The following is a 24,892-nucleotide window of genomic DNA, read 5'->3' as shown; positions in this document are numbered from 1 at the left end:
GGTACGATTTAAGGGAGCGCGGCGGGCTGGGGCTCCTGAGAGGATAGTGAGAACACCGGGTCGTCACCTCGGGGCTTCCATCCATGGCAGGTGTATGTGCAGAGCAACCCCGCGTAGAAGGTCGCTGGGCGCCCTAGAGGTCATAGCGTGGCCTGTTGATGTGGTGATTCCGCCACCAGCTAGTCCGGAAAGAAGACGAGACTCCCAGGACCAAAGGCGCGGGTTCTTGAAAGGGAATCTTGGCGGTCGGGGATCTGCGGCTTGATCCGGGTGAGCGTACGCCTGTTCAATCAGTGTCCGCCGGTGTCTGCCACCGTGGGACCTCGCAGGGTGCCTCTGCCAGTCACAGGGAGCCACCGGCGCGCGGTGGAAGGACTGTGGTGCACTGCTTGCCTGGTATGCCCACGGAGTCCCAAGGGCACTTGCTTGACGGGCCTTGAGACTCATCCCACTAGACGCCGAGTGCCGCATGGAGAGACGACTGGTGGGGTTTCGGCCACGTGGTGCCGACGTGGGGACCGAGTCTCTCGGCAGGTTGAGTCACGTGCACGTTGTGCGGGGGACCGTAGTTGGAGTCCGCCGGTGCGTGACTGCCGGGACTCTACCAGCTCGGTGCTGGGAGATCGGCCGTTGCGGGGCCGCCGTGCGCGATCGGGTCCGACGTGCGGATGCTGTGGAGCTCGATCGTTCCGGGGCGCTCCATGCCGGGCCGGTCTCTGCGGTGCGGTGCTGGCAGGTGCGCGATTAGCGAGCAGCGCCGGTAGCCGCCGACGGCAGATCGGGACCGTGAGCCCGGTCGCGAGAAGTCCATGGTACTGAAGGGGAACGGTACCGGACTGCGAGCCGCCACAGGTCCGGAGCGATGGTGAGACCGAGAGCAGTGCGAAGACCTCGATCTGGAACGTTCCACGGTGCCGGGGAAGAGGTCTTCAGGAGCGGTTGCCTGAGATTGTGGGGACCCGCCGGCGATGCGGGGGAGGTCGAGGCCGGCGTCGGGCTACGTTCATACAATAAGTCCGTGCGGGAGAATGGTCTCGGAGGTTGAAGGGCCAATGAAGCTCAACCGCAGGCACCGTCCGGGGAGCCAACAAGCACCGGCTCGACGGTGTCAGGCCGAACAAACTTCGCATTGCGGGATCAGACCTCGATGCACGGGAGGAGTCGGATGCCGGGCGGTTCTGTTTACGGCAAGGCGCTCTGATGCGGTGGTTTTTGTAGCGGCCGCAGGAGGCTTACGCTTCTTGCTTTCGGAGAGCGGGAGCGATGGACCAGAGTTCGAAGCGGGGAGAGGTGGGAGTCTTTTTGCGTGCAAGAGAGTGCGTGCGAGGAGGTGCTTGTTCCCAGGCCATGCCGCTGGCGGTGCCGAGGCGGATGGATGAGTGCTGCTACCTGTAGTAACTGTTTAGGCGAACGCTCTCTTCCGGGTGGGCTACCAGCCTTGAATTATTACTTGCGTCAGTGGAGCGCCCAGAACTTTAGACCAGTCTGGGATCGCCGTGGGATCTCTGGCGGCGCGAAGGCCACGCCGGTTTGACCGGCGACCTGGGAATGGGCCGATGCCAGGGTAGGGAGGCTAAACCGCGATCCTTAAACTAAATTTACCACAAACTAATCTACTAACTATTTTAAATTACAACTGATATCAATTCAAGAGACAGAATGAATGTCGGAGGTGTGAGAACAGATAAGCTGAGTCCACAGTTCCACCGACCGACACGGCGGTAACGAGACTGAGGAGCGGTTGGGCGGCAGGGCTATATATCAGCTGCCATGACGCAGGTGCATCGGGCGCCAGGCCCACCTAGTGTTGCTAGGGTAAAAAGTATCCGACGAACGTGCACGCAGCACGCGCACACCTACTAGAATGGATATGAGCAAGCACTCGAAGAAGAACCACACTTATAGGTACAGTATGCGCCAGTGTGGATCCTCCTAGGTGACTGGCAAGTAATAGCCCCTCAGGATGGCGGGAATGAGGAATATCAGCTGCATCATTTCAACAGTACTAAAAGTACTGCTTTCCCATACTTGCCATCTATTCTGGCAGCTAAATCCAATGCATAATGCTTGACAAAGGGTAAGAGTTACTCCATGTCACCTCCTTGGAAATCTCAAATTGACATTTTTAAACAGGCAGAGGATAATTGCTTGAGTTCTGGTGAAGTGCCTTAATTTGCAGCGGGAGAGGTACACCAGCCAAATAGTAACAGCAAGATACACTGAGTTATCCATTTCAATATCTTCTGTGGGGTCGTTGGCTTAACTTTTAGAACACACAGCTATGGCTATAAATAGCCAGGACAAGTGTCTGAACGATTTGGTCCTGTCAACATAAAGCAAAGTCCCAGGTGCATTTACTGAATTTACTTTTTCTCTCTGTGCCAAGTGTATCTTTGGAAAGAAGACAAGCAAGTTGACTGACTGGTTGAGATAACAGACCATGTTAGGAATGAACTTTGGACATGATCTCAGCATCACCTTTTCTCTGTGGAATGCAGTATGTAGGATTTGGCTATAAGTGCCTGAAGGTCGTTCACTCTTGGCTGAACTAATGGCCATCAACAAGATTGTCTTCAGAGTAGGGTGGTGCAGGAAGCAGTCAGATTCCAACAGAGACATCAGGAGTCTAAAAAGTACTAGATCATAGTCCCAGACAAAAGTAGGTTCTTCTGACCAGTGGATAAGTATGTACCATGGAAGGGGAGCACAACTGTACAGGTATCTGGCAATGTGAAATTGTACAAGGTACAATGTAACAGAGCTGAATGAGAGGCATGTCTTTTCAAGGGCAGTAAGTAGTAGAGGATCTGAGGTACCCAGGCCTGGACCAGGTCCAGACAATGCTAAGTGGCCCAGAAAATAGAGAATCGCTTCAACTTCAATAAATAAGTTCTTCTTGAGAACGTTTTCCTCCTCGGAATCAGGATTTTGGTGATTCAACCAGCCAAACAGTTGGACCATCAGGTACATCAACTTCGGGCTAGATGAACTATCTGGCCATTGTGTTGCGAGAACAGGTTTAGGTATTCTGGGAGTTGTACTAGATGGACACATGTAGTAGGTCAGAATCAAAACTCCTCAGTCAGTACAAAGCTGCAAGAATGAGTATGGCCATGTCTCCTAATTTTGGAAGTCATCTTAGGGATAAAGGAAACTTGCAGAAAGGCATGTAAGCTGCCTTCAGACCACTGCAGAATCAAGGAGCCAAGTAACAACCTGGGATCATATAGAAGCAAAAAAGTTCTAGCACTTGGATTTTACATCAGTGGTAAACAGGTCTATCACTGTGGTTCCCCAATGTATGATGATCAGCTCTATAATAGACTTCCACAGCAACCATTTTTAAGTGGTGACTGACTGCTCAGAGAGCCCACCACATTGTTGCTGATGCTCAGGAGGTCAAGGGCCACTGGTGTTATACTGTGTTGGTGGCACCATGTCCAGAGTTTAAGGACTCCACACACAGTTAAGATGAGCATGTGCCTCTCTGCCTATTTATGTAGTGCATCCAAGGTGTTGTTCATCAGGAGCTAAACTGTGAAGTTTTGAAGCACAGAAATAAAACGTAATGGAGCCTAGCCTGATGACTCTGAGCACTAACACACTGATGTCCTACCAGGTACAAGTGCCTTGTATGTGTTACGCTAGAGGGCATTCTTCACCAAAAAAAATTCTACACAATATTTTAAAATTCTGCAAATTTTGTCAAATAAATGTGGAGGCTCCAGCATGGCATTGGGGAGCACAGGCCAGTATCTACACAGAGGTGGGAGATCACTGCGCAGCTCCACCCAGGAAACCGACTCTCAGAAGTGAAGCTGCACCCAACCCTGACATAGCACAAGGACTGGGCCTGCCCTAGAAACACCTGAGGGTCCTGCCCCTCTGTTCCTGGTGCACCAGGTGTAGGTAGGCAGGCTCAGCAAGATAAGATCCAAGTGTGGGGGGGATCCAGGTGTGGGTTGAGAGGGTTCTGTGTGGGGTAATGTGGGTGCGGGCGGCTCAGTGGGGGATCTCTGTGTGTGCATGCACGTCCGTGTGTGAGAGAGATCTGGATGCACAGGGGCTTGTTGGCGGGTTCTCGATGCAACAGTAATGGGACTCTGCAGGGGGGTCCAGGTGAAGGTGGTTCAGGCTCAGTGGGGGCAGTCTGGTGCGGGGGAAAGAGCTTGGCTAGGGTATATGGGTGTGGAGGGCTCAGTTGGGGGGTCCAGATGCAGCTGGTTAGGACTTGGTGGGGATCCGGGGAGCTTGGCAGGATGGTCCAGGTGCAGAGAGAGTGAGGTTCATCTGGGCAAGGGGGCTTGCTGGAAGGGTCTGGTTATGAGGGGGTCTGGATCCACAGGGGTTGGCTGGATTGGGGAGCAGCTCCTTTAAAGGGATCCCTTCCCCTGTAGCTGAGGCGCAATGGGTGCAGGAAGCAGTGAAGGGAGTTTGCAGAGTTTCCTTCTGCTGAGCGAAAAATCTGGGGGTGGGTTGGACCTGCCCTTGGATGTTGTGCAAAGGAAGGGGAGCTTACTCACCTTGTGCAGTAACTGACGTTCTTCGAGATGAGTGTCCCTGTGGGTGCTCCACTTTAGGTGTCGGTGCGCCCCTGCGCCTTTGATTGGAGATTTTTTGCAGCAGTACTCCTACCGGCCACGCATGCTTAGAACCTGTCACTCATTCTGAGTGTGTTACTAGAGAGCATGCGCTTGCCAATGAGCTTAGAATCGATTTGGAGAAGTACTGACCAATTAACTCAGCCTTTCTGGACCGTGCTAAATCCATCTGCAGACTCTAGCCACACTAAGCCAGCCTAACCTGCAAACAGGCAACCGGAATACTCATTCCTCGAAGGGCTCTGAATTCCTTTTCATCACATCCTGGGCCCAAAGCTCTTGGTAGTGGACTGCGCAATCAGTGAAACAAACAGTATTCCGCATACCTCCAACCAACAGAAGAAGGCAAACGCTTAGACCTGCTGGGTCGTAAGGTAATATGCCTCTTCAACGTTGCAAATTCGAATTGCCAGTTTACCGCAATTCTAGCAAAGTACAACCATAACAACTTATATATAAGTTCATGCACTTTAATTGAACACATCCAGACAACAAGAAACAACAGTTTAAGCTTAATTTTTCCGAGGGCCAAATCAATATCCTGCCACGGCTCTTAAGCACTTTGGATTCAGACAATACTGCAGCAAGATCCCACTACAGCGGCCGTCATGCACCGAGGTTCCTGGCTTTCTCTCCTTTTTCTCAGCGAAGTTCAGAGCACCATAGAGGATCTTCCTTTTGATGGTTATAAACTCTTTGCTTCCACCTGCTGCACTTCAATGAAGGATCAAGGGGCAACCTCTGCGATCCTTAGGTATCCAGACCCTAACAACAGAGGAGACGTCAGATATCAACCTTACCACCGCCGCGCTACCCCTTCATAATACTCAGCATTTCCGGGAGCGTCAGGATCCAACAACAACAACAACGCCAAGCCAGAGGTCCAGATACAGCCGGTCCGCCCCAGTTCTTCCGGGATTACCCCAACTTCCCTCAAAATAAAACAAATTTGAACCTTTGGTCGAGGGTCTCGAAAACGTCGCCCCTAGTCCGGTGCATGTACTGCTCACAACTGTCTTTGGACATCACTACAGCCATTTTACACCAATGGCAGAATACATTACGCACCGACACGTGGGTTCTAGAGGCATCAACATCCGGGTATTCCCATCCCTTCCTCTCCCTTACTCCGCACCCATCCACCCTCCCCATCCCTCTTCAGGGACACCCTTTTCACGAGCACACATCAGCAAGAAGTACAACATCTTCTTCACCTGCGGTGCTAATTCGAACTCGTGCCCAAATGCCACAAGGGGAAAGGATTCTGTTTCACTTATTTCCTAACACAGAAGAAAACTAGAGGATGGCGACCGATCCTTCGACCTCAGCAGACTCAACAATTTCAAAATCAAAGAACAAAGTTCAATGGTTTCTTCACCACCATAATTCCATGGCCCTGCAGCAGGGCGATTGGTTTTCAGCCCTTGACTTACAAGACGCCCTATTTACACGTCACTATCCACCGGTTTCTCGTTTTTTAACCTTTGGCTCGAACGCATTACAATACAGAGTTCTACATTTTGCCCTTTCCACTGCCCCTACGAGTTTTCTCCAAACTTCTACCGTAGTGCAGGGCCTATCCTCCGGAACAAGGGGTTATATATTTCCTTACTGGACGATTGCCTTCTCAAGGCTCCACACATGCCGAGGCCCTCGCTTCATAAAAATCACCATCGAGTGCTTTCAATCCCTGGGCCTGCAAATAAATGAGAAACAAATCCACATTAATTCCTACCCAACGCCTGGCTTTATAGAAGCAGAGCCTCGACTCCAGAACCGGATGGGCATCCCTTCCACCCGACCGTGTCAATACTATACAACTGCTGGCTGCAAGGCTTCACAGCAGCCCTCGGTCGCCGCCCGAGTGACTGCCTCCAACTACTGGAGCACATGGCCCGTGCACTTCGTGGTCCAGAATGCATGTCTCCACATGAGGTGCTTCCAAGCTTGGCTGACCACGGTTTACAAACAAGCGTGACTCAATAAACAAATCATTGACCATACCTTACTGGGTCAGGACTCTGTCATACGGTGGACAGTCCCTGACAACCTCTGTTCTGGAGTCCCCTTCCTCAGACTCCACCAACTGTGATGATGACACCGACGCATCCCTCATTGGCTGGGGGGCCATATCTCTCACCACAAGTACACGGGCTATGGTCTCACATCTCGAGACCTCCCGCCATAAAAGTTCTAGAACTTCGGCTATCCGGAATGTTGCTGTGCTTCTCCCACTAATCAAGAATCAGCATGTGCACATAATAACAGACAACAATTGCCTGCATGTTCTACGTCAACAGACAAGGAGGGGCTCGTTCCACTCTTTGTTCAGAGACCATGAAAACTCTGGAATTGGTGCCTTGCAAACCACATCCAGATATCAGCTGTTTAACTCCCAGGCGTGATGAACACCACTGCGACGAGCTAAGGCAGACGCTTTCGGAGATGGGAAGGTCAAACCCACTCCACAGGCGCCCCAGCAGATCAGAACTGGTGGGCAGCGTGCTTTACCCCTCCCTGGAGCGGAGGCAAGAAGCAGAACAGTCTCACAGGAGAGACTTTAACAAGGAGGAGGTCCTCGGGAAGATCCCTACCCTCTTGTGCGACAACACCAAAGCAGTGCCTCACTTTTCTGATGCCTCAGCCACAGCTCTCACAGAGCACTGGAGGCAGGGACCCGACCTCCATGTCAGGAAGGTCCTTGTCGCTCCTGTCCCCTTGGCACCGCAAATGGGTCGCAGTGCAGCAGTGCACTCCCCTGGGCACCGCAAATGGCCATGGTGCCAGCAGCGTGCTCCTCCTCAGCACTGCAACGGCCGCAGTGCCAGAAGCGCACTCCTCCTGGGCACACAAACGGCCGCGGTGCCGGCAGCGCTCTCCTCAATCCTCTACCAGACATTGAGCCACCGCTTCATCCCGTCACCCAGGTTTCCTGAAGGGCGCCAAACCCATATCCAGATGTTAAGTCACCCCTCCATGGGATCTTCACCTAGTATTGTCCTGTTTAACTCACAACCCTTTGAGCGCTTAGCCACCTGCTCCCTTTGCACCTCTCAATGAAAACAGCCCTTTTGGTGGCCATTACCTCCGCCAGACGGGCGGCGAGATAGCAGCTCTTGCGGCGGATCCACCATGTGCCCTCTTCTTCAGGACAGAGTGTTCTGCGCGTTTACATCCAAAAAATTTCTTTCAAAAGTTCATGCTCTTTTTCACCTCAATGAACCATACATGTTACCAACAGTTTACTAATCCCTTTTTATCCCAAACCACCACGCAAGCGACTTAACACTTCCTTGAGCTGAGGCTGCGTGCACACACACTGAGTGTGCGTAGCACCTTGTCCTTTTATCTGGGACAGAACACACGACTCTTCTGAGGCTCGCCTGGATCGTTTGTCTTATTGTTCGGACCTGTCGGAACCGTTGTCCAAGGGCATGCTAGTGCTATCTCTGCTCAGAGCTGCGAACGTTCATCCTCTATGAGTCGAGGCAACACATCTCTGTATTATGGAACGTGTACGACCATCATTACACCCCATTCTAGATTGATCAGGACACATTCTTCCACTGGTGCTTCACCTTCTTGCCACCATCAGCATCTACCTAATGAGACTACCCTTATGTATGTGCGTGGCCATAGTCATACTCACTATACGGCCCTCTCTGACACTCGATTAGGCAGGCAGTATTGCTTACGCATCCTGCACGAGATCCGAAGTCCCTACCTCCTTGAGATACACTGCTTGAAGTCACCTAAAGGATGGAGCACCCACAGGGAATCTCTTGAAGAAGAAGAGAGATTACTCCCCTTGTGCAGTACTGACGTTCTCGAATGAGTGTCCCTGTGGGTGCTCCACTGCCACCCTCCTCCCCTCTACTTCGGAGTTGGGGTAGCCTCCGTTGTAGAGAAGGAACTGAGGTACTGGCCGCGCATGCTCTCTAGTAACACACTCAGAATGAGGACAGGTTTAAGCATGCGGGCCGTAGGAGTACTGCTGCAAAAAATCTCCAATCAAAGGCCAGGGGCGCACCGACACCTAAAGTGGAGCACCCACAGGGACACTCATCTTCGAAGAACGTCAGTTACTGCCACAAGGTGAGTAAGCTCCCCTTCCTTTGCACAACATCCAAGGGCAGGTCCACCCACCCCAGATTTTTCGCTCAGCAGAAGGAAACTCTGCAAACTCCCTTCACTGCTTCCTGCACCCATTGCGCCTCAGCTACAGGGAGGGATCCCTTTAAAGGAGCTGCTCCCCAATCCAGCCAACCCTGTGTGATCCAGACCCCCTCATAACCAGACCCTTCCAGCAAGCCCCTTGCCCAGATGAACCTCACTCTCTCTGCACCTGGACCATCCTGCCAAGCTCCCGGATCCCCACCAAGTCCTAACAGCTGCATCTGACCCCTCACACATGAGCCTCCACACCATATACCCTAGCCAAGCTCTTTCCCCCGCACCAGACTGCCCCACGAGCCTGAACCACCTTCACCTGACCCCCCTGCAGAGTCCCATTACTGTTGCATCGAGAACCCGCCAACAAGCCCCTGTGCATCCAGATCTCTCTCACACACGGACGTGCATGCACACACAGAGATCCCCCACTGAGCCGCCCGCACCCACATTACCCCACACAGAACCCTCTCACCCACACCTGGATCCCCCCCACCACTGGACCCTTTTGAAGAGATCTTGGAGTTTTGAAAAATCATCTGATGGCAGTGGAGGGGAAGGAAGTAATGCCTCCTCAGGTATTGGATCAGTTGGTACGTGAGGTAATACTGGGTCAGGAGCTGGAGTTAATTGATCCTGAAGATGGGAGGGTGCCGCCAAGTGCGTCATAGGATTTTGACGTTCGCGTCTAGTGCGAGTAGAGTAGCGGACGTGCTGCTGAGGGAAAGATGGCCACGGAGCCCAATACTGCCACGGTGGTGGAAAAGGCATAGCAGGTGCCATCCCGGGGTTAACACCCCAGGAGGTGGGATCTTGAGGTTGGTGTGGGACAGTTTTCCTGTGTTCGAGAGGGACAGGACTGTGAGGGTAGAATTCAGATTGCACTGGCACAGCAGCCTGTAGTTCAGAGTCCTGCTCACTGGAGGAAGGCTGCTCGGACCCTGAGTCATTTGTATAGAGAAGCCATCCCCAACAAAGGGCGATTGTAGTGTATGTGACACTAGGAGGTCACTTGAGTGGGTAATTTGTAACGGTGGGGCAGTCGTAGGTAAAGGCAGATAGAGATCCCATGAGGAAAACCAGGCTGGCACCCGAGTTTGTAATCTTGGCGCCGTGCCAAGTAGCGGTCGTGATGCCAGTGCCGCAGGCCGTGCTGTGCTATTAATAGCAGGCTGCAGTGCCTCCGTCGGTGCCTGAGTTGTCGGTGCCGCATTCATTGCGGTGCCGATAGGTGCCACATTCAAGGCAGGCAACTGAAAGCCTGTCGCCTTGGCACCAGAGCCCCCCGCTGCCGCCGAAAGCACCGGTGGGTTCAGCGTGGCGCCGCATTCATCACGGTGCCGATGCCTGCCTCGATTGTGGCACCTAACTGAAAGCCTGTCGCCTCGGCACCAGAGCCTTGCGCTGCCGCCGAAAGCACAGGCGGGTTTAGCGTGGTACCAGAGGAGCCCCGCTCCTCAAACACTCAGGCGGGGAAACTGATGAGCTGGTAAGGAAACTAACGAGCTGACCAGAGAAGGTTTACCCGCGAAGCTTCCTGTTGCTTGTAAGCTCTCTTTTGGCTGACTTCTTTGGGTTTTTTTTTTTTTGTAAAGGGTTAGAGCTGGGTCTGGAGGCAGAGTCCGAGCCAGGGTCTGAGATAGATAGCAGGGATTTTGAAGTAAAAGAAGTTTTAACTCCCTGTCCTTCCTAGCTCTAGAGCTTAACTTGGGGGCATTTTAGAGGAATATGGGTCTCCCCCAAGAATTTTATACACTTGGAGTGCCCATCCGAAAGAGGGATAGCGTCCTTACAAGAAGAGCAGCGCTTAAAGCCTGTGGAGCCAGGTATATTTGAAGCGCTGACAGAACAAGAGAAATTTTAACTAGTAGGAAAAGGTAGGTAACACTAACTAAGGTAAGTAACAGAGAAAAACTAGCTAACTACAGGAATTTTAAGATAAAGAAAGAAAATACTAAGGAGTCTGCTGAGCTCCGTCTCAAGCCGGGGGCGGTAGAGAAGGAACTGAGGGTACTGGCCGGGCATGCTCTCTAGTAACACACTCAGAATGAGTGACAGGTTCTAAGCATGCGTGGCCGGTAGGAGTACTGCTGCAAAAAATCTCCGATCAAAGGCGCAGGGGTGCACGGACACCTAAAGTGGAGCACCCACAGGGACATCTCTCTCTCGAAGAGGAAGTTACATCCTCCCAGCCCAGTCAGGACTAGCAGCTGATCTTAGTACAGGGTATGATCAGCTGCTGGATCTTCCCCAGTCCCATCTCCTGCCCCACAGTGATTTACCTCTCTGCCAGCTGCCCTGGCCCCTGAAACATACTGCTGGGGAGAGTTGCATGACCGCTCTTGTGGCTTACCTTTGCATCCCCGTCAGAAAGTCATTTTTCTGCGGGGAAGCAAAGAAATCTGCAGTGGACATAAATTCTGCGCATGCACAGTGGTGCAGAATTCCCTCAGGAGTAAGAATGGGCTCCCCAAAACTGTACCTGAAGCATCCATGATTAACCTTCTTGTTGAGAAGAGGGTAGAGAACGGTACTCTTCCCCCACATGTTTTCGGATTCCTTTCACCAGCTCAGACCTGCTACAAGAGGTGGAATCACCACTACGCATTCATCTGGCATTTTGCTGAAGGACAGACCAACTAAGTCAGAACTGGTGTGGTCAGTAATGAAGCCTAGCAACAGCAAGTTTATCTGCATGGTCATCACCGGATCTGTATTTGGTGCACCACTGCTTGCATTGACAGGAATCTGTCTTTGGATTGGTGAACGCATACCTCCCCAGATTTGATCAGGACTCTATAAGCTCTACTGTCAATGAGGGAATAAGACTTTTTCTACAGTTCACCAGGAGGCCCCCCTGAGAAAATAGGGAGACGGTGTAACATGAGGTATTCTGCACCCTCTTATTGGGATCTGCCTTTGCTCAGCCAATCATCCAGGTAAGGGCTGATGTGAATGCCTTTTCTGAGCTGTGCTGCTATTACTGCTATGCATTTTGTGAAGACTCTTGGTGCCATGGTGAATAACAGCAGCACCTTGTATTGGTAATGGTTGGGCTGCACTGTGAAAATTAAGTACTTCCTGAGGCCTGGGTGGATGGCTATGCAGAAGTACACATCCTGCAAGTCGAAAACCGTGAACTATTCACGATCCTGGAGACTTAGAATGGTATGGCTTGCCTCCATTTCATTTTAATCTGTGGCAACGAATTCACTGAGTCTCCTCAGGTCTAAGCTAGAAGGGAGGAAGAAACTCCCCACATCAATTCTTTTTGAGGATAAAAGGAAGAATTGGGAGTAGAAGATTCTTCCCCTGTATTCCCACAGTACCTCTTCTATGGCCCCTAGATGAAGCAATGAAATCACTTCTGTTTGTAAGTCTCTTGTGAGAAGGGCCCCGGAAGAGCAGCTGGCAGGGAAGGGGGCAGTGAATGGAACGGTACAGGGTAGCCTTGAACAGTGATGTCCAATACCCATTTGTTCATTGTCATAGCTGCCCAAGCCTGGTGGAATGGGACAAGGCAGTTCCTGAAGATAAGCACTGCCAACAGGTCAGCTCCATTGTGGCTCTTAACACAACAATCAAATTTGCTGAGCCAGAGAGCTGGATTAGTCAAGGAGGCAGATGACTAGCATCCACTCACCTAGTTTTCTTCTAATGTTGGTATTCTGGCAGTCGATCCAGGAGTAAGGAGAAATCCTTTGCTTTTACTGGGGTTTGCATTTGTAAGGTTCTCTATAAGAAACTGGTAAATCTTCAGGCTCTGTAATGTGGCTGTTAAGTCCTTGAGAGAATGGAGCACTTACTCTGTTCTCTGGATGAAGGGCTTAATTCCCTCAAAACAGCAGGTCCTCTATTGCGTCCTGTATTTTGCATGTCATGCCTGGAGCCACAAGGCTCATCACACAATGATGGCTGTGGGCATCAACCCTGTAGCCATATCAGAACTGTTCATAACCACCTGTAGTGACAGTCTCATGACCACCTGCCCCTCACCACTGGCGATTCCATCTAGCAGTACTTTTTACCCAGGACCAGGATTAAATAGAGCAAAGTCCTGCACCAGCGTAAATTTCTTTCCCTGAAGTAGTTTTCTAATCTAGAGAGTAAGAAATTAAAAAATAGATCCCTAATCCTGAAGGCCTCTGAAAGTGCATATTCAAAGGAATATTATAAACAAGAAAAAAATAGCCTTCATTCAAGGGGGAATGGAGGAATGAAACAGTAATAAAGATTTCTGAAAGAAGAATAGCAACAATAAGATATGCGCTGGAAGTTGGGTGCTTTCAGTCTGGAAACCTGTATAACAGTGATGGGATAAACCTGAATTTATGCCAGGTCAGTCTTAGTAAAATATAGAATTAACTTTGTGTGGCTCTTCTGTGGTTCTCAGGAGTAGAAATTAATGTTGAACTGGATAGAGTTGATAACATGCTACTAAAGTTTTAGGCCGGATAAGGAACAAAGCTGTAATTCAGAATTAGAATAGCCCCAGCATCATTAACAATGAGGGCAACTGTAGCAAAGAGTAGGGCTTAATTGGCCTGTCTCCAATTCTGTTTGCAGCACTGTAACCATGTTGGTCTCAGGATACGAGACAAACAAGGAAGGTGAGGTAATATTTTATTGGCCCAAATTCTGCTAGTGAAAGGGAAAAGCTTTTGAGCTACACTATGTTCCTCTTCAGGTCTGGAAAAGGTAATCAAGAGTGTCACAGGTAAATACAAAATGGAACAGTGTTGCAGCAAAGGTGAATTATGACTGAAAAAAAAAAGGAGTTTAACTGCATAGATGCAGCCAAAGAGAAATGGAGTGAGGTCACTATTAAGTGCATACTTTTTAAAGAAAGTAAACCCAGTTTCCCAACCTGGGAGGTGAGTTCCTAAAGGAAGAGAGCGCACATGCTACCCTATACATTTCAAACCTACTCCCTAATCAGAGGCTAGAGACCATTGCCTTTTCCAACCTCATGATATTCGATACAGGCAACTTTCCATATTTCCCCTCACAAGGTATCTGTCCAACATCATGTTATAGACTAGATACCCTACTCTGCACCATTCTACTCTGCACCATTCACTTCCTATATTTGGTCAGATAACTATATTACATACTTCAGGCTGATGCCAGGCACCAACTTTCTATTTCCATCTTTCATATATTACCCTATATACCCTTACTGATTCATCTAAAATAACTCATGTATATGATAAACAGACTGGATGGAGGTTGTATCATTATACAATAGAAGGCTTTGTGACTGTAATTCACACAAGAAGCCAGTTAGCTGGGAATATAATCACAGAAGTGTAGGACTGGAAGGGACCTCAATATGTCATCTAGTCCAGTCTCCGGCATTCAAGGCAGGACTATGTAATCACTAGAAGATTCCTGACAGTTGTTTGTCTAATCTTGTCTTAGAAACCTCCAATGATGGGAGATTTCACAGCTTCCTTAGGCAATTTGTTAAAGTGCTTAACTACCCTGACAGGAAGTTTTTCCTAATGTCCAACCTAAACCTCCCTTGCTACAATTTAAGCCCATTGCTTCTTGTTCTATCCTCAGAGGTTAACAAGAACCATTTTTCACCTTCCTCCTTGTAATAACCTTTTATGTACTTGAAAACTATCACATCCTCCCTCAGTCTTCTCTTTTCCAAACTAAACAAACCCAATTTTTTCAACCTTCCATCATACGTCATGTTTTCTAGACCTTTAACCATTTTTGTTGTTCTCATCTGGACTTTCTCCAATTTGTCCACATCTTTCTGAAATGTGGCACCCAGAACTGGGCACAATGCTCCAGCTGAGGCCTTATCAGCGTGAAGTAGAGTGGAAGGCTTACTTCTCATGTCTTGCTTACCACACTCTTCCTAATACATCCCAGAATTATGTTCAATTTTTTTTTTTTGCATGCACAACAGTGTTACACTGTTAACTCATATTTAGCTTGTGACCCGCTATAACTCCTAGACCCCTTTCCGCATACTCCCTCCTAGGCACTCATTTCCCATTTTGTGTGCGCGCAATTGATTGTTCCTTCCTAAGTAGAGTACTCTGCCTTTGTCCTTATTGAATTTCATCCTATTTACTTCATACCATTTCGCCAGTTTGTCCAGATTATTTTGAATTTTAATCCTATCCTTCAAAGCACTTGCAACCCCTCCCAGCATTATATCATCCATAAACTTTATAAGTGTATTCTCTATACCATTATCTGAACTCCCAATACCCAGTACCATTTGCACAAATTTTTGCAGTGCTATAGACCCACTGAGACCCAGATTGAGCAAGCTTCTTAAGCATGGAGTAGTTCCATTGACTAACTGACAGGAAAGGATGGATGTAGGGCAAGCCCTGGCTGCCGCAGACAATTTTGTAGGCTATTCTTCATACTGCCATTCAGACCCATGACTACCAATCTCTTACACAGAAAGGAGGGGAAAACACATTTTGTAAGAAAAATAATTTGGTAAGTATGTTAATGATTTTACCTTTTTGTTCCCACTCTGTGGTTTGGGGCAATATCTATTGTATCTGTAGCTGAATCATGTCTCACTGCCAGTCCTAAATCTGCAATACAACATGTTCCATTCTTTTTTACCAATATATTTTTTGATTTCAAGTCTCTGTGAGCAATGGCTGGTTTTCCTGCATAAGAGGGGAGAGAAAAAAAAAGAAAAAAGGTTAGAAGAGGCGAATGTCCCAAAACAAATCCTTACTGCTAACTAGAGAATGTTTCAGAAATCCTCTACTACATATTCTCACCTGGGTGAGGAGTTCAAGATTTTGAGGTTATGAATCAAAGTATCACATATTTATGTATAATGTGAAGAGCTGATATAGAGTTAAAAATGTAAGTTTCATTTAAACCTTCTTGAAGGAAACAGAAGGATGTAGTATATTGGTAGAACAGCAGTGAACTACATACGTGAAATCTGTAGGTTAATATGATCACTATATTCTAGGAATTTAGCAGTGATTTCTCTACAGCTGAAGGGGGGGAAGTATTAGCTAAAGTCACAATTTCCCATCTTTGTACAGTTGTGACTACAAAACAATAGTTGAGTAAACAGAACAATACATTATACTGAACATCACTGGAGGTTGTTTTGGAAAGACTATTCATATGAATTGAGCAACTAATGCATAACAAAAATGGTGTAATAAGCTAATGTCTTTGGTGTAGCAACAATTTTTTTCACACAATTGTGCCTTCTAGGTACTACCATAATATTATATGATAACAGAAGTGTTGAGACAGCACTTTCATTCTAAACTCCTGTGTTTAACTACTTATAACTTTGAGCAAAGATTATCCTTTGGAATGACATTACTTATAATTTAGTTTCAAAGCAGAAGCATTTGTTTACCACGAACCCCACAAATAATTTCAATGTTCATCCAAGCATACTTAATAGATATCTTTTTAAAATGAAAGAAACTATTGAAGGGAAGAACTGTCGTCTACCAATGCCTGTAGAGGCTTGTTTACATGATAATTTACTTTGTGTTAAGCTATGGTGTGAATCTACCTCAGTCTAGTCAGCCACACACTGAACTGTCTGTATGAACCTTGCTGATGAACAGTTAGCGTGCTTTAATCTACCCTGCTCTGAAATGGAAACAGATGAAACCACACTAATGAACTGCTTGTCCATGTGGACCTGGTTGACATGCACTGCTAGTGCATGGCAGAAGCAAACCCCAGCTTGGAGTGAACTAAAATGTTCATGTAGACAAGTCCCAACCTGCAGTTAAAGGAAACTGATCTTGTGAGATATATGTCTGCATGATCCTAAGGTACTTTACTTGCTCAGTGCTACAGAGGAAAGCAAAAAGAACCAAGGGTCCCTGCAAGCATGTCCCAGAGCAAGATTCCTTCTAAACCTTCAAATTTTTCCATCAGTTTAAATAAGCTTATAAACCTATAGAAGTCCCAAGATAATGACGACATCCAAATCATTCTTTTCTGTGAATTCTGATCACTTATTTTAAAGCACTTTACGCATTCAAAAAGCATTACAATCAATCAATCTTTACTATATAACCATCGAGGCTGATACAGTAAATAATCAATCACATTTTACAAATATGAAAACTAAGGCTGAGGAATAACTTGCTCAAGGCCACACAGCAACTCAGTGGCACAACCAAGACTAAACACTGATCAAATTCTGGAATACAACATTTTGTTGAAATTTCAGGGGAAGCCTTCTACATAAGTAATTTTCATGGAAGAGAGAGAGAGATTAGGTTGGATTGGATTTTTTTGGTAAGACACCAGTTTGCAACTTCTCTATCTTCAAAACATGATAAACACCAGTACAAATATTTACCTAAAACAATTCCCTTTGGGTAGTGCCTATGTTTAGCCCGTAGCTGCCAAGCTTACAGCAGGACCAATATTCTGCAGAACTATCTTCACTTATATGAAGCCTCATTGGTCTCTTCTGTTTTTTCTAAGGCAAGTAGGTTAGCCTCTTGAGGATTAAATGCTTTAGTTAGACTAGACTAAAGTCTTTGGGCTTAATAAAGGGGTACCTGGGCAAAAATTAATGAGCTGTGATAGACTCATAGACTCGTAGGTCATAAGGGACCAATATGATCATCTAGTCTGACCTCCTGCACAAAGCAGGCCACAGAACCCTACCCATCCACTTTTATAACAACCCCTAACCCATGACTGAGTTATTGAAGTCCTCAAAATTGTGGTTTGAAGACCTCAAGCTGCAGAGAATCCACCAGCAAGTGACCCATGCCCCACGCTGCAGAGGAAGGGGAAAAACCTCCAGGGCCCCTGCCAATCCGCCCTGGAGGAAAATTCCTTCCCGACCCCAAATATGGCGATCAGCTAAACCCTGAGCATGTGGGCAAGACTCACCAGCCAGCACTCAGGAAAGAATTCTCTGCAGTAACTCAGTTCCCATCCCATCCAACATCCCTTCACAGACCATTGAGCAGACACAGAAGGTCAGACAAGAAGATCTAATGTTTCCTCTGGCCTTAAACTCTATGAAACAATGTAATTTAACTTCACACCTTTAAATTGTAATAACTTTCCTGAGTCTCTCTGTGTAGATAAGCCCTTATAGATCAGACAGTGTCTGTAGAGCAGTGGTAGGCAACCTGTGGATCATGGGCCGCACACGGCCCATCAGGGTAATCTGCTGGCAGGCTGCAAGACAGTTTGTTACATTGACTGTCCACAGGCATGGGTTCCCGGAGCTTCCAGTGGCTGCAGTTTACCATTCCCAGCCAATGGGAGCCATAGGAAGCGGCATGGGTCGCAGAGATGTGCTGGTCGCCGCTTCCCATAGCTCCCATTGGCCGGGAATGATGAGCCGTGGTTGCTGGGAGCTGCGGGCAGCTATGCCTGAGGACAGTCAATGTAAACAAACTGTCTCATGGCTTGCCAGATTACCCTAATGGGCTGCATATGGCCCACAGGCCACAGATTGCCCACCACTACTGTAGAGGGAGAAACTAGTGTTGAACAATTTTCCCAATACCAAAGCCACACTGCTCTGCTATTCTCTTATGAAGATATTTTTTCTTTTCTGCACTTATGGAATGCGTTATACACATAACACTTATAATGGAAGTGTTAATTAGGAGTGAAAAGAAATGGAGACCAGTCTGAAATACAATTTCAGGATTTTGTGTTTTCCTTAGGATACAAGGCATAAGTCACAGTCTGTGTTCAATAAAATATCTGAAGAATGTTCTAGGACTTATGAAAAATCCAACTCCCTACCAAATACTGAAAAATCAGCTCCTTTTGCTGCTAAGAATATTCTCTCCAAATAAAAAGAAATAAAATGTTTCCAGAGTAACTTATTCTTTCTTTTCTTGTTTTTCTGACAAGTAGGTACTGCAGCTAATCTCTCTCAAAATAAAGAACATTTTAAAGTAAACTCTTATGTTTTGAGACTTGAGTCACAGGTCTATAGCATTTTGGCATATAAAAAAATTTTTTTGTTATGAGAGAATTCCACTCAGATCTGTTACATATGTGTCATAAACAGATAGTTAAGGGTTAATGTCTCTTTTACCTGTAAAAGGTTAACAAGCTCAGTGAACCTGGCTGACACCTGACCAAAGGACCAATCGGGAGACAAGACACTTTCAAATCTTGGGTGGAGGAAGTCTTGTTTGTGCTTGTTGTCTATGTTCTTGGTTCTCTCTTGGGATTCAAAAGAAGCCAGACAGTAACCAATTTCTCTACATCTTTACTGAACAGTCTCTCAGGTTTCAGAATAGTACAGTAATAGTAGAAAGCGGAATTAGATTGTGTTTGTTTCCCTTTATTTGCACCATGTGTATTTTGCTGGAAGGATATTTCACTTCGTTTGCTGTAACTTATACTTGGGCTGGGAGGGGGTCCCTCTATCTAGTGAAGCTGAGACCGCCCTGTAAACGTTTTTCCATCTTGATTTTACAGAGATAATTGTTACTGTTTCTTTCTTTAATTAAGCTTCTTAAGAAGCCTATTGATGTTTTTATCCTGTGTAATGACCCAAGGGGACTGGTCTGAACTCAGGAGGGATTGGTGAGAAAGAGGAAAGAAGGGGAGGGAAAGATTAATTTCTCTCTGGGTTAGGATCCAAGGATTGGGAATCAGTGTCTCTCTCTCTCAGGGAGAAAGGTCTGGGAGGGGAGAGAAGCAGAGGAAGGTGAATTTCCTCTCTGTTTTAAGATTCAAGGAGTTTGAATCACAGTGATTCCCCAGTGTAACCCAGGGAGGGGAAAATCTGGGAGGAAGGAAGGAGAGGGGAATGGTTTATTTCCCTTTGTTTTAAGGCCCAAGGGGTTTGGGTCTTGGGTTCCCCAGGGAAGGTTTTGGGGGACAGGGAGTGTACCCAAACACTATATTTTGGGTTGGTGGCAGTGTGATAAGATCTAAGCTAGGAATTAAGCTTAGAAGGAAACAGGCAGGTCCCCACTTTCTGGACGCTAAAGTTCAAAGTGGGAAAGAGACCCTGACAATATGGTATTGACATTTTTGAATATTTTATTAGTTTTATTTCATGCACTGAAGGTTAGCATGCACCCCGCGCACTTGAGCTGGAGACTTTCGGTCAGCAGTATCCACCGGGGAGGTGCATGAACCCTTAGTGTCCTCATGCCTCTAGTTGAAAGAATAAAGGGAAGGGTCACCTCAACAATTCTCCCCATCCAGTTCCTTTGCACTGGAACCTTGGTGATACTAGACTGCAGTAGCAGCAATGTAATGTGTGACATAGAATGTGGGTACACAACACATCTTGAACCACAAACTACTTTACAGGTAAGTAACCATTTCTTTGAGTGTTTGTACATATATTCCACTGCAGATGCCTGCCCCAACCAGTACACTTTTAGTGGTGGAAAAATCAGAATCTATTTGAACTGTCTTACCAAAGTTTGCATCAGCTCTGGATGCTTCAGTGATGGCATAATGTTGAGCAAACGTGTACCAAAGACTGAGCTGTTCCTTTACAAAAGTCTTTGACTTGATCATTGCTAAGAAAAGCCACAGAAGTAGCTTGAGCCCTAGCAGACTGCACAGTAATCCTTGCTGGTGATGTCACCTTTGCTAGGTCATAACAAATCCTGATGAAAGCAGTGATCCAGCTGGAAATTCTTTATGGTGTTACTGCCTGGCTTCTCATTCTCACTGCATAAGCTACAAAGAGTCTTAGTGAGATCTCTTTCAGTTTTGTCCTGTCTATTTAAAAAGAAAATGCCCTACAAATATCCAGTGAGTGCAGCTATCATCCCTGAAAGCATGTCGTTTTGGAAGAACATTGGTAAATGTATGATCCTGGTTTAGGTAGAATTCAAGACCACTTTTGATAAAAATCTGGGGTGAGGGACTTAATGAGACCTTATTCTTGTAAAAAACAACAAACAAAAAAAATTGTATATGAGCATGTGACACGAAAATTTCCCCACAATATTTTTGTGAGATCTTACTAAGTAAGTTTATGTATCATTGTGGGCCATAGATTATATGTAATTCCATGGGGGAGGGTGACTACAGCTCCCACAGTAACTAAGAACAGCAGAGAGTGAGATTAGGCAAATTCATTCACTTTGTAACACCTCCAGAGAAGTACCATCACCTGGACAGGTTCACATGCACTAGCTCAACTGGATTCTCCAGAGACCAGAGAAGGAAAGGACTCTTGGATAAATACCTTGAGTTTAAACTGACTCAGGGCCTTCTTTCTGATCCAACAAGTGGACAGAAAGTTCTGTCCCAGGAGGAGGGGAAGCAATTCTTGCAGAAGGATTGGAAGGACTGATATTGATCCAAGCCCTTGATGGAGTTGCAGGGGGTGAGGCACAGGGATGATCACTGGTAAACTATTTTATCACATGTATAGGCTTGTTGGGGTTTTTTTGGGGGGCAGGGGAGGAAGATAAACAGTTTCTCTGCAAAGCTTTTATGTGGAATAAATATGTTTGCTTAGAAAGTGCTGGGTGGTAATTACAGCTGTTCATAGCTTTTGAAGAGAAAACAGAGTGCAGATGCTAGCACGTAGTCTGGCTTATGAGGATATTACAGTGTATGCAGAAAACTGAACAACTGGGAAAAAGCCCTGGTCAAGACAGAGAATGACATGGATCTCTAGCCAAGAGGTGACAGCTGATTAGCTGGGAGCTTAGAGTGGGTGCCATTGGTGGACCATGGAGGGGAAATACAGGAACACTTGCCCTGAACAGTAACGGGGGAGGGGGCAGAAGGCGGAGGTCCGGCTACTGAAGCTTGCAGCTCTCCCACTCTCCCTCCCACTGTTATTACAACTGGAAAAGTTATCTTAGGTGGTAAGTAAAAGAGAGATCACAAAGTTAATGGCTCAAATGGCAGGCCCACAAATCCTGTGAATACTAAATTGATGTCCCAGGAAAGAAGAGATTCCTGTTAGTGAGTAAACCCTTATGAGGCCTTTTAAAAAAATATTTTTACCATGGGATGGGAGAATATTGAACACGCCTGGAGAGGAGGGTGAATGCAAGAGATGACTTCAGGTGAGATTAAAACAAAACAAAACCCTCCAGCCTTATTTTAACATAACTTGGACCTGTACTTTGACTGGAGACTGATGGGTGCAAGTGGAACATTTTTTCCGCTTAGCCATTAAAGTGGTTCTACTTTTGACTCTTGCTGCTAGTGAGGACATTTTGGACACTATGTGAACACACACTCTCCAATGCAGTTAGACACTCATCATCCACATTGAGATGGAGACTGAAGATCAGGGTGCACAATTTAGTCATGATTCAGAGACTGTCCTTGAGCAACAATAAAGTAATTGGAGGTTGTAGTGATAGGGTTAGAAGATCAAAGAATGAATATTGCCAAGCCATCCCAGGGCTATCATTCATTCCAGTCGGTTATATTTCCACTTTCTGATAATGCTAATAATCATACAGTACTTCTAGATCACAGGGAAACAAGAATACATGCATTACTGATCCTGGGTTCTGGCTGGCCCTGGAGCAGAAGTGACATTTTGTTTTCTTGGTTGCAAACAAATCTATGTTGGGGAACCCCTATTTGTTGAATATCTGCACTACTTTGTTTTTCAGGACCATTTAGGATTTTCAACTAAGTACTTGCTGAGGTGATCCACCAACATGTTCTGCACATCAAGCAACATGAAACTTTGATAGTGCTGACGTTCCAAATGCAGAAGTCCCAAAGTTGTGCCCAGAGGTGGTATAAGGGGTTTGATCTTGCTCCCCCTTTTTTGTCAAGGCAACAGTCATCTGTGATCACCTGGACAGTAAGGCCTTTGAGAGATGGAAGAAATACTTTGCAGGCACACAATACAGCTCTCAGCTCCAAGGTATATACAAGAGCTGATCCTTGGCTGGCCTATAGATCCCGAGTTTGTACCTATACAGGTGTGCTCTACAACCCAGCATGGAGGCATGTGAGGGAAATGGAAAGGAAAACAGTACTCCCTTTCACACATTTCTTTGGACCATCCACTACCTTGATGACCAAACTGTAAGCAGCATGTCCAAAAGATGCTTCATTGATACAAATTTCAACCAGCTTTGCATCCATTACAGGTGACATCTGGCATGCTGTCACACAAGTGGAGGATGCCATGTTTCCTAGCAATCCCAGCCAAGATCTTACTTTTGTTCCTGGGAAAGCCTGTAGTTTGATCCATAGGGTTAGGATGGACTGAAACCTTTCCTGAGGGCAAGTAGGCTGTTGCAGTCAGAGTTATGAATGACTCCAATGAACTCAATTCTTGTACAAGGGATTGTACCATTTCTCCTGTTTATTTTAGGCCCAGCTGTGCAAATGGCAACTATTTCTGATGATGCTGTCCATTATTTGTTGGATAGACCAAATGCAAATTAACGAACTGTCCAGACATGGGAATACTTGAGAATGGAATCATTTGAAGTGAACTGGAAGCACTGTCCTATACATTGTAAAAACTCTTGGGGCTGATGAGAGGCTAAATGGAAACACTGTATAGTGCTAATGGCAGTCCCCTACTAGAAACCTTAAATACTTTCTGTGGCTTGGGTTGATAGCCATGTGAAACTAGGCATTCTACAGACCAAGATCAGCGTACCTGTTATTTGGATCTAGGGACATTTTAGAGGGAAGGGATATCAGCTTTCTGAATTTTAGCTTGTGAGCACTTTAGGCCCTTCTACTCTTCTGCCTGTGGTACATAGTAGTCTAGTTTCATGTAAGGCATAATGTTGTGGTCTAATTTTGGTTGTGGTGTTTAGCACCAAGGTGCTGGGTGGCTTGTGATATTCAGAAAGAGGTTAGACTAGATGATCTGGTGGTCCCTTTGGGCCTTAAATTTTATGATTATGATCCTGGATTGCGTTCAATTTTCCTGGTTGCAGGGTAGTCCCCAGACCCCTTCCCCCCCCNGTCATCCCCGCACCATCTTGCTCTCTGTCTGACTGTTCCCCCCCCGCCCCCACTCCACCTTTAGGTATGAAAATATATCAGGAGTAGAAATCCCTTCCCATGTGCTGTAAAGCAACCTCCTCTACTGCTCCGAGAGCTAGAATACACTGTACCTTTAAAAGCAGTACCACCTCATGAAAATGGTCCCTGAATAAGAAAGGGGAAGGTTGATGAAGTAGGGCAAAGACTGAAATTGAATTGTGTATCCCAGTACCACAGATTGTCTGGAACCATCAATCAGTGGTTATGGAGTTCCAGACACTGAGGTACAACAGGTTTCCCAAAGAAGGGGACAGTCACATTCTGGGGTGCAATCCAGATCAGTGCAGAGTTGCCACCTCTTGGATTTACAAGTGCCTCATAATCCCTTGCCCCTGTGACTCTCCACCTGGGATGGCCACAGCCAGCAACAAGCATGGACTCTTAAGTACTGGACAGACCTGGTCCAATGCTTTGGATCCTGAAGCCTGCCTGAAACACTACAGATTTCTCTTGGCTTCCACCACCCTTGGTTAACAACTGGTATGGTGACTTCAGGCACTCCTCAGCCCAGTTCTCCCACAAAGTGAGAAGTCCAGCCCTGCACTGGAACAATCAGAGGAATATTAAGGTTCACTGCCCTTTTAAAGGAGTCAATATTCAACAGTTTGTTACTTGAATTGAAGTTTAAATGCAGCACTGGATTCGTTTAGATTAAAAAAACAAAACAGAAGGTAGGATTTTAAGTCAATTCAAGTAGAAGGTAACTTAGAAATGGTTACCAGCAAATAAAAGTGAAAAAATGTATTTACATCTAAAACTTTATCTAGGAAGTTTCCGTTCAAGACTTTATTTAAGATGACCTTTTTCACCTCCAGTCTTCCAGCAGGATGGTGACTGATCCGCTCCTCAATCAGGATCTCTTCCAAAAGTGCTGGGGCCTTTATCGTCTTAGGTCAAAGAGATAAAGGGGCAGAAAACCTTAAGTTTATAGTTCAGTGAACCTGCGAAGTGGAGTCTTCTGAAGGTTAACCCTCAAAGTAAAGTTTATCCAATGAGGAAGGCAATATGGAGTCTGGTGGTGAACAAGGCTCCATGCTCTCTTTCTTCCCACACTTGTGTTTATGCAATTGCAAATTGTTCTGTTTCCTGCCATCTTCTCCCACAGCTGTCTTGAGGACCCTATTTACTATATGCAATTG

General features: G+C 46.6%; 1 protein-coding gene and 1 long non-coding RNA gene across 3 annotated transcripts in view; one reads left to right on the top strand and one right to left on the bottom strand.

The window, feature by feature from the left end:
* LOC142046342 (uncharacterized) overlaps positions 1-24,892 on the top strand; it is a 934,987-nt gene that overhangs the window by 419,496 nt on the left and 490,599 nt on the right. The gene's annotated exons all lie outside the window — the stretch shown is intronic.
* The window catches only part of TGFBR1 (transforming growth factor beta receptor 1), a 99,929-nt gene that overhangs the window by 16,980 nt on the left and 58,057 nt on the right, over positions 1-24,892 (bottom strand). For both annotated transcript variants that reach the window (XR_012655260.1, XM_032787132.2), the window contains exon 6: positions 15,265-15,421. Coding sequence is in view for 1 of the 2 variants with exons in the window: in XM_032787132.2 (XP_032643023.1) it covers positions 15,265-15,421 (157 nt within the window). In the remaining variant the exon portion in view is untranslated. The remainder of the gene's footprint in view (positions 1-15,264; positions 15,422-24,892) is intronic.

This window comes from Chelonoidis abingdonii, chromosome 2, assembly GCF_003597395.2.
Source record: "Chelonoidis abingdonii isolate Lonesome George chromosome 2, CheloAbing_2.0, whole genome shotgun sequence".
NCBI classification, from domain to species: Eukaryota; Metazoa; Chordata; order Testudines; family Testudinidae; genus Chelonoidis; species Chelonoidis abingdonii.
Note: the sequence above shows the minus strand (reverse complement) of the source record. Positions and strands in the feature narration are given on the sequence as shown.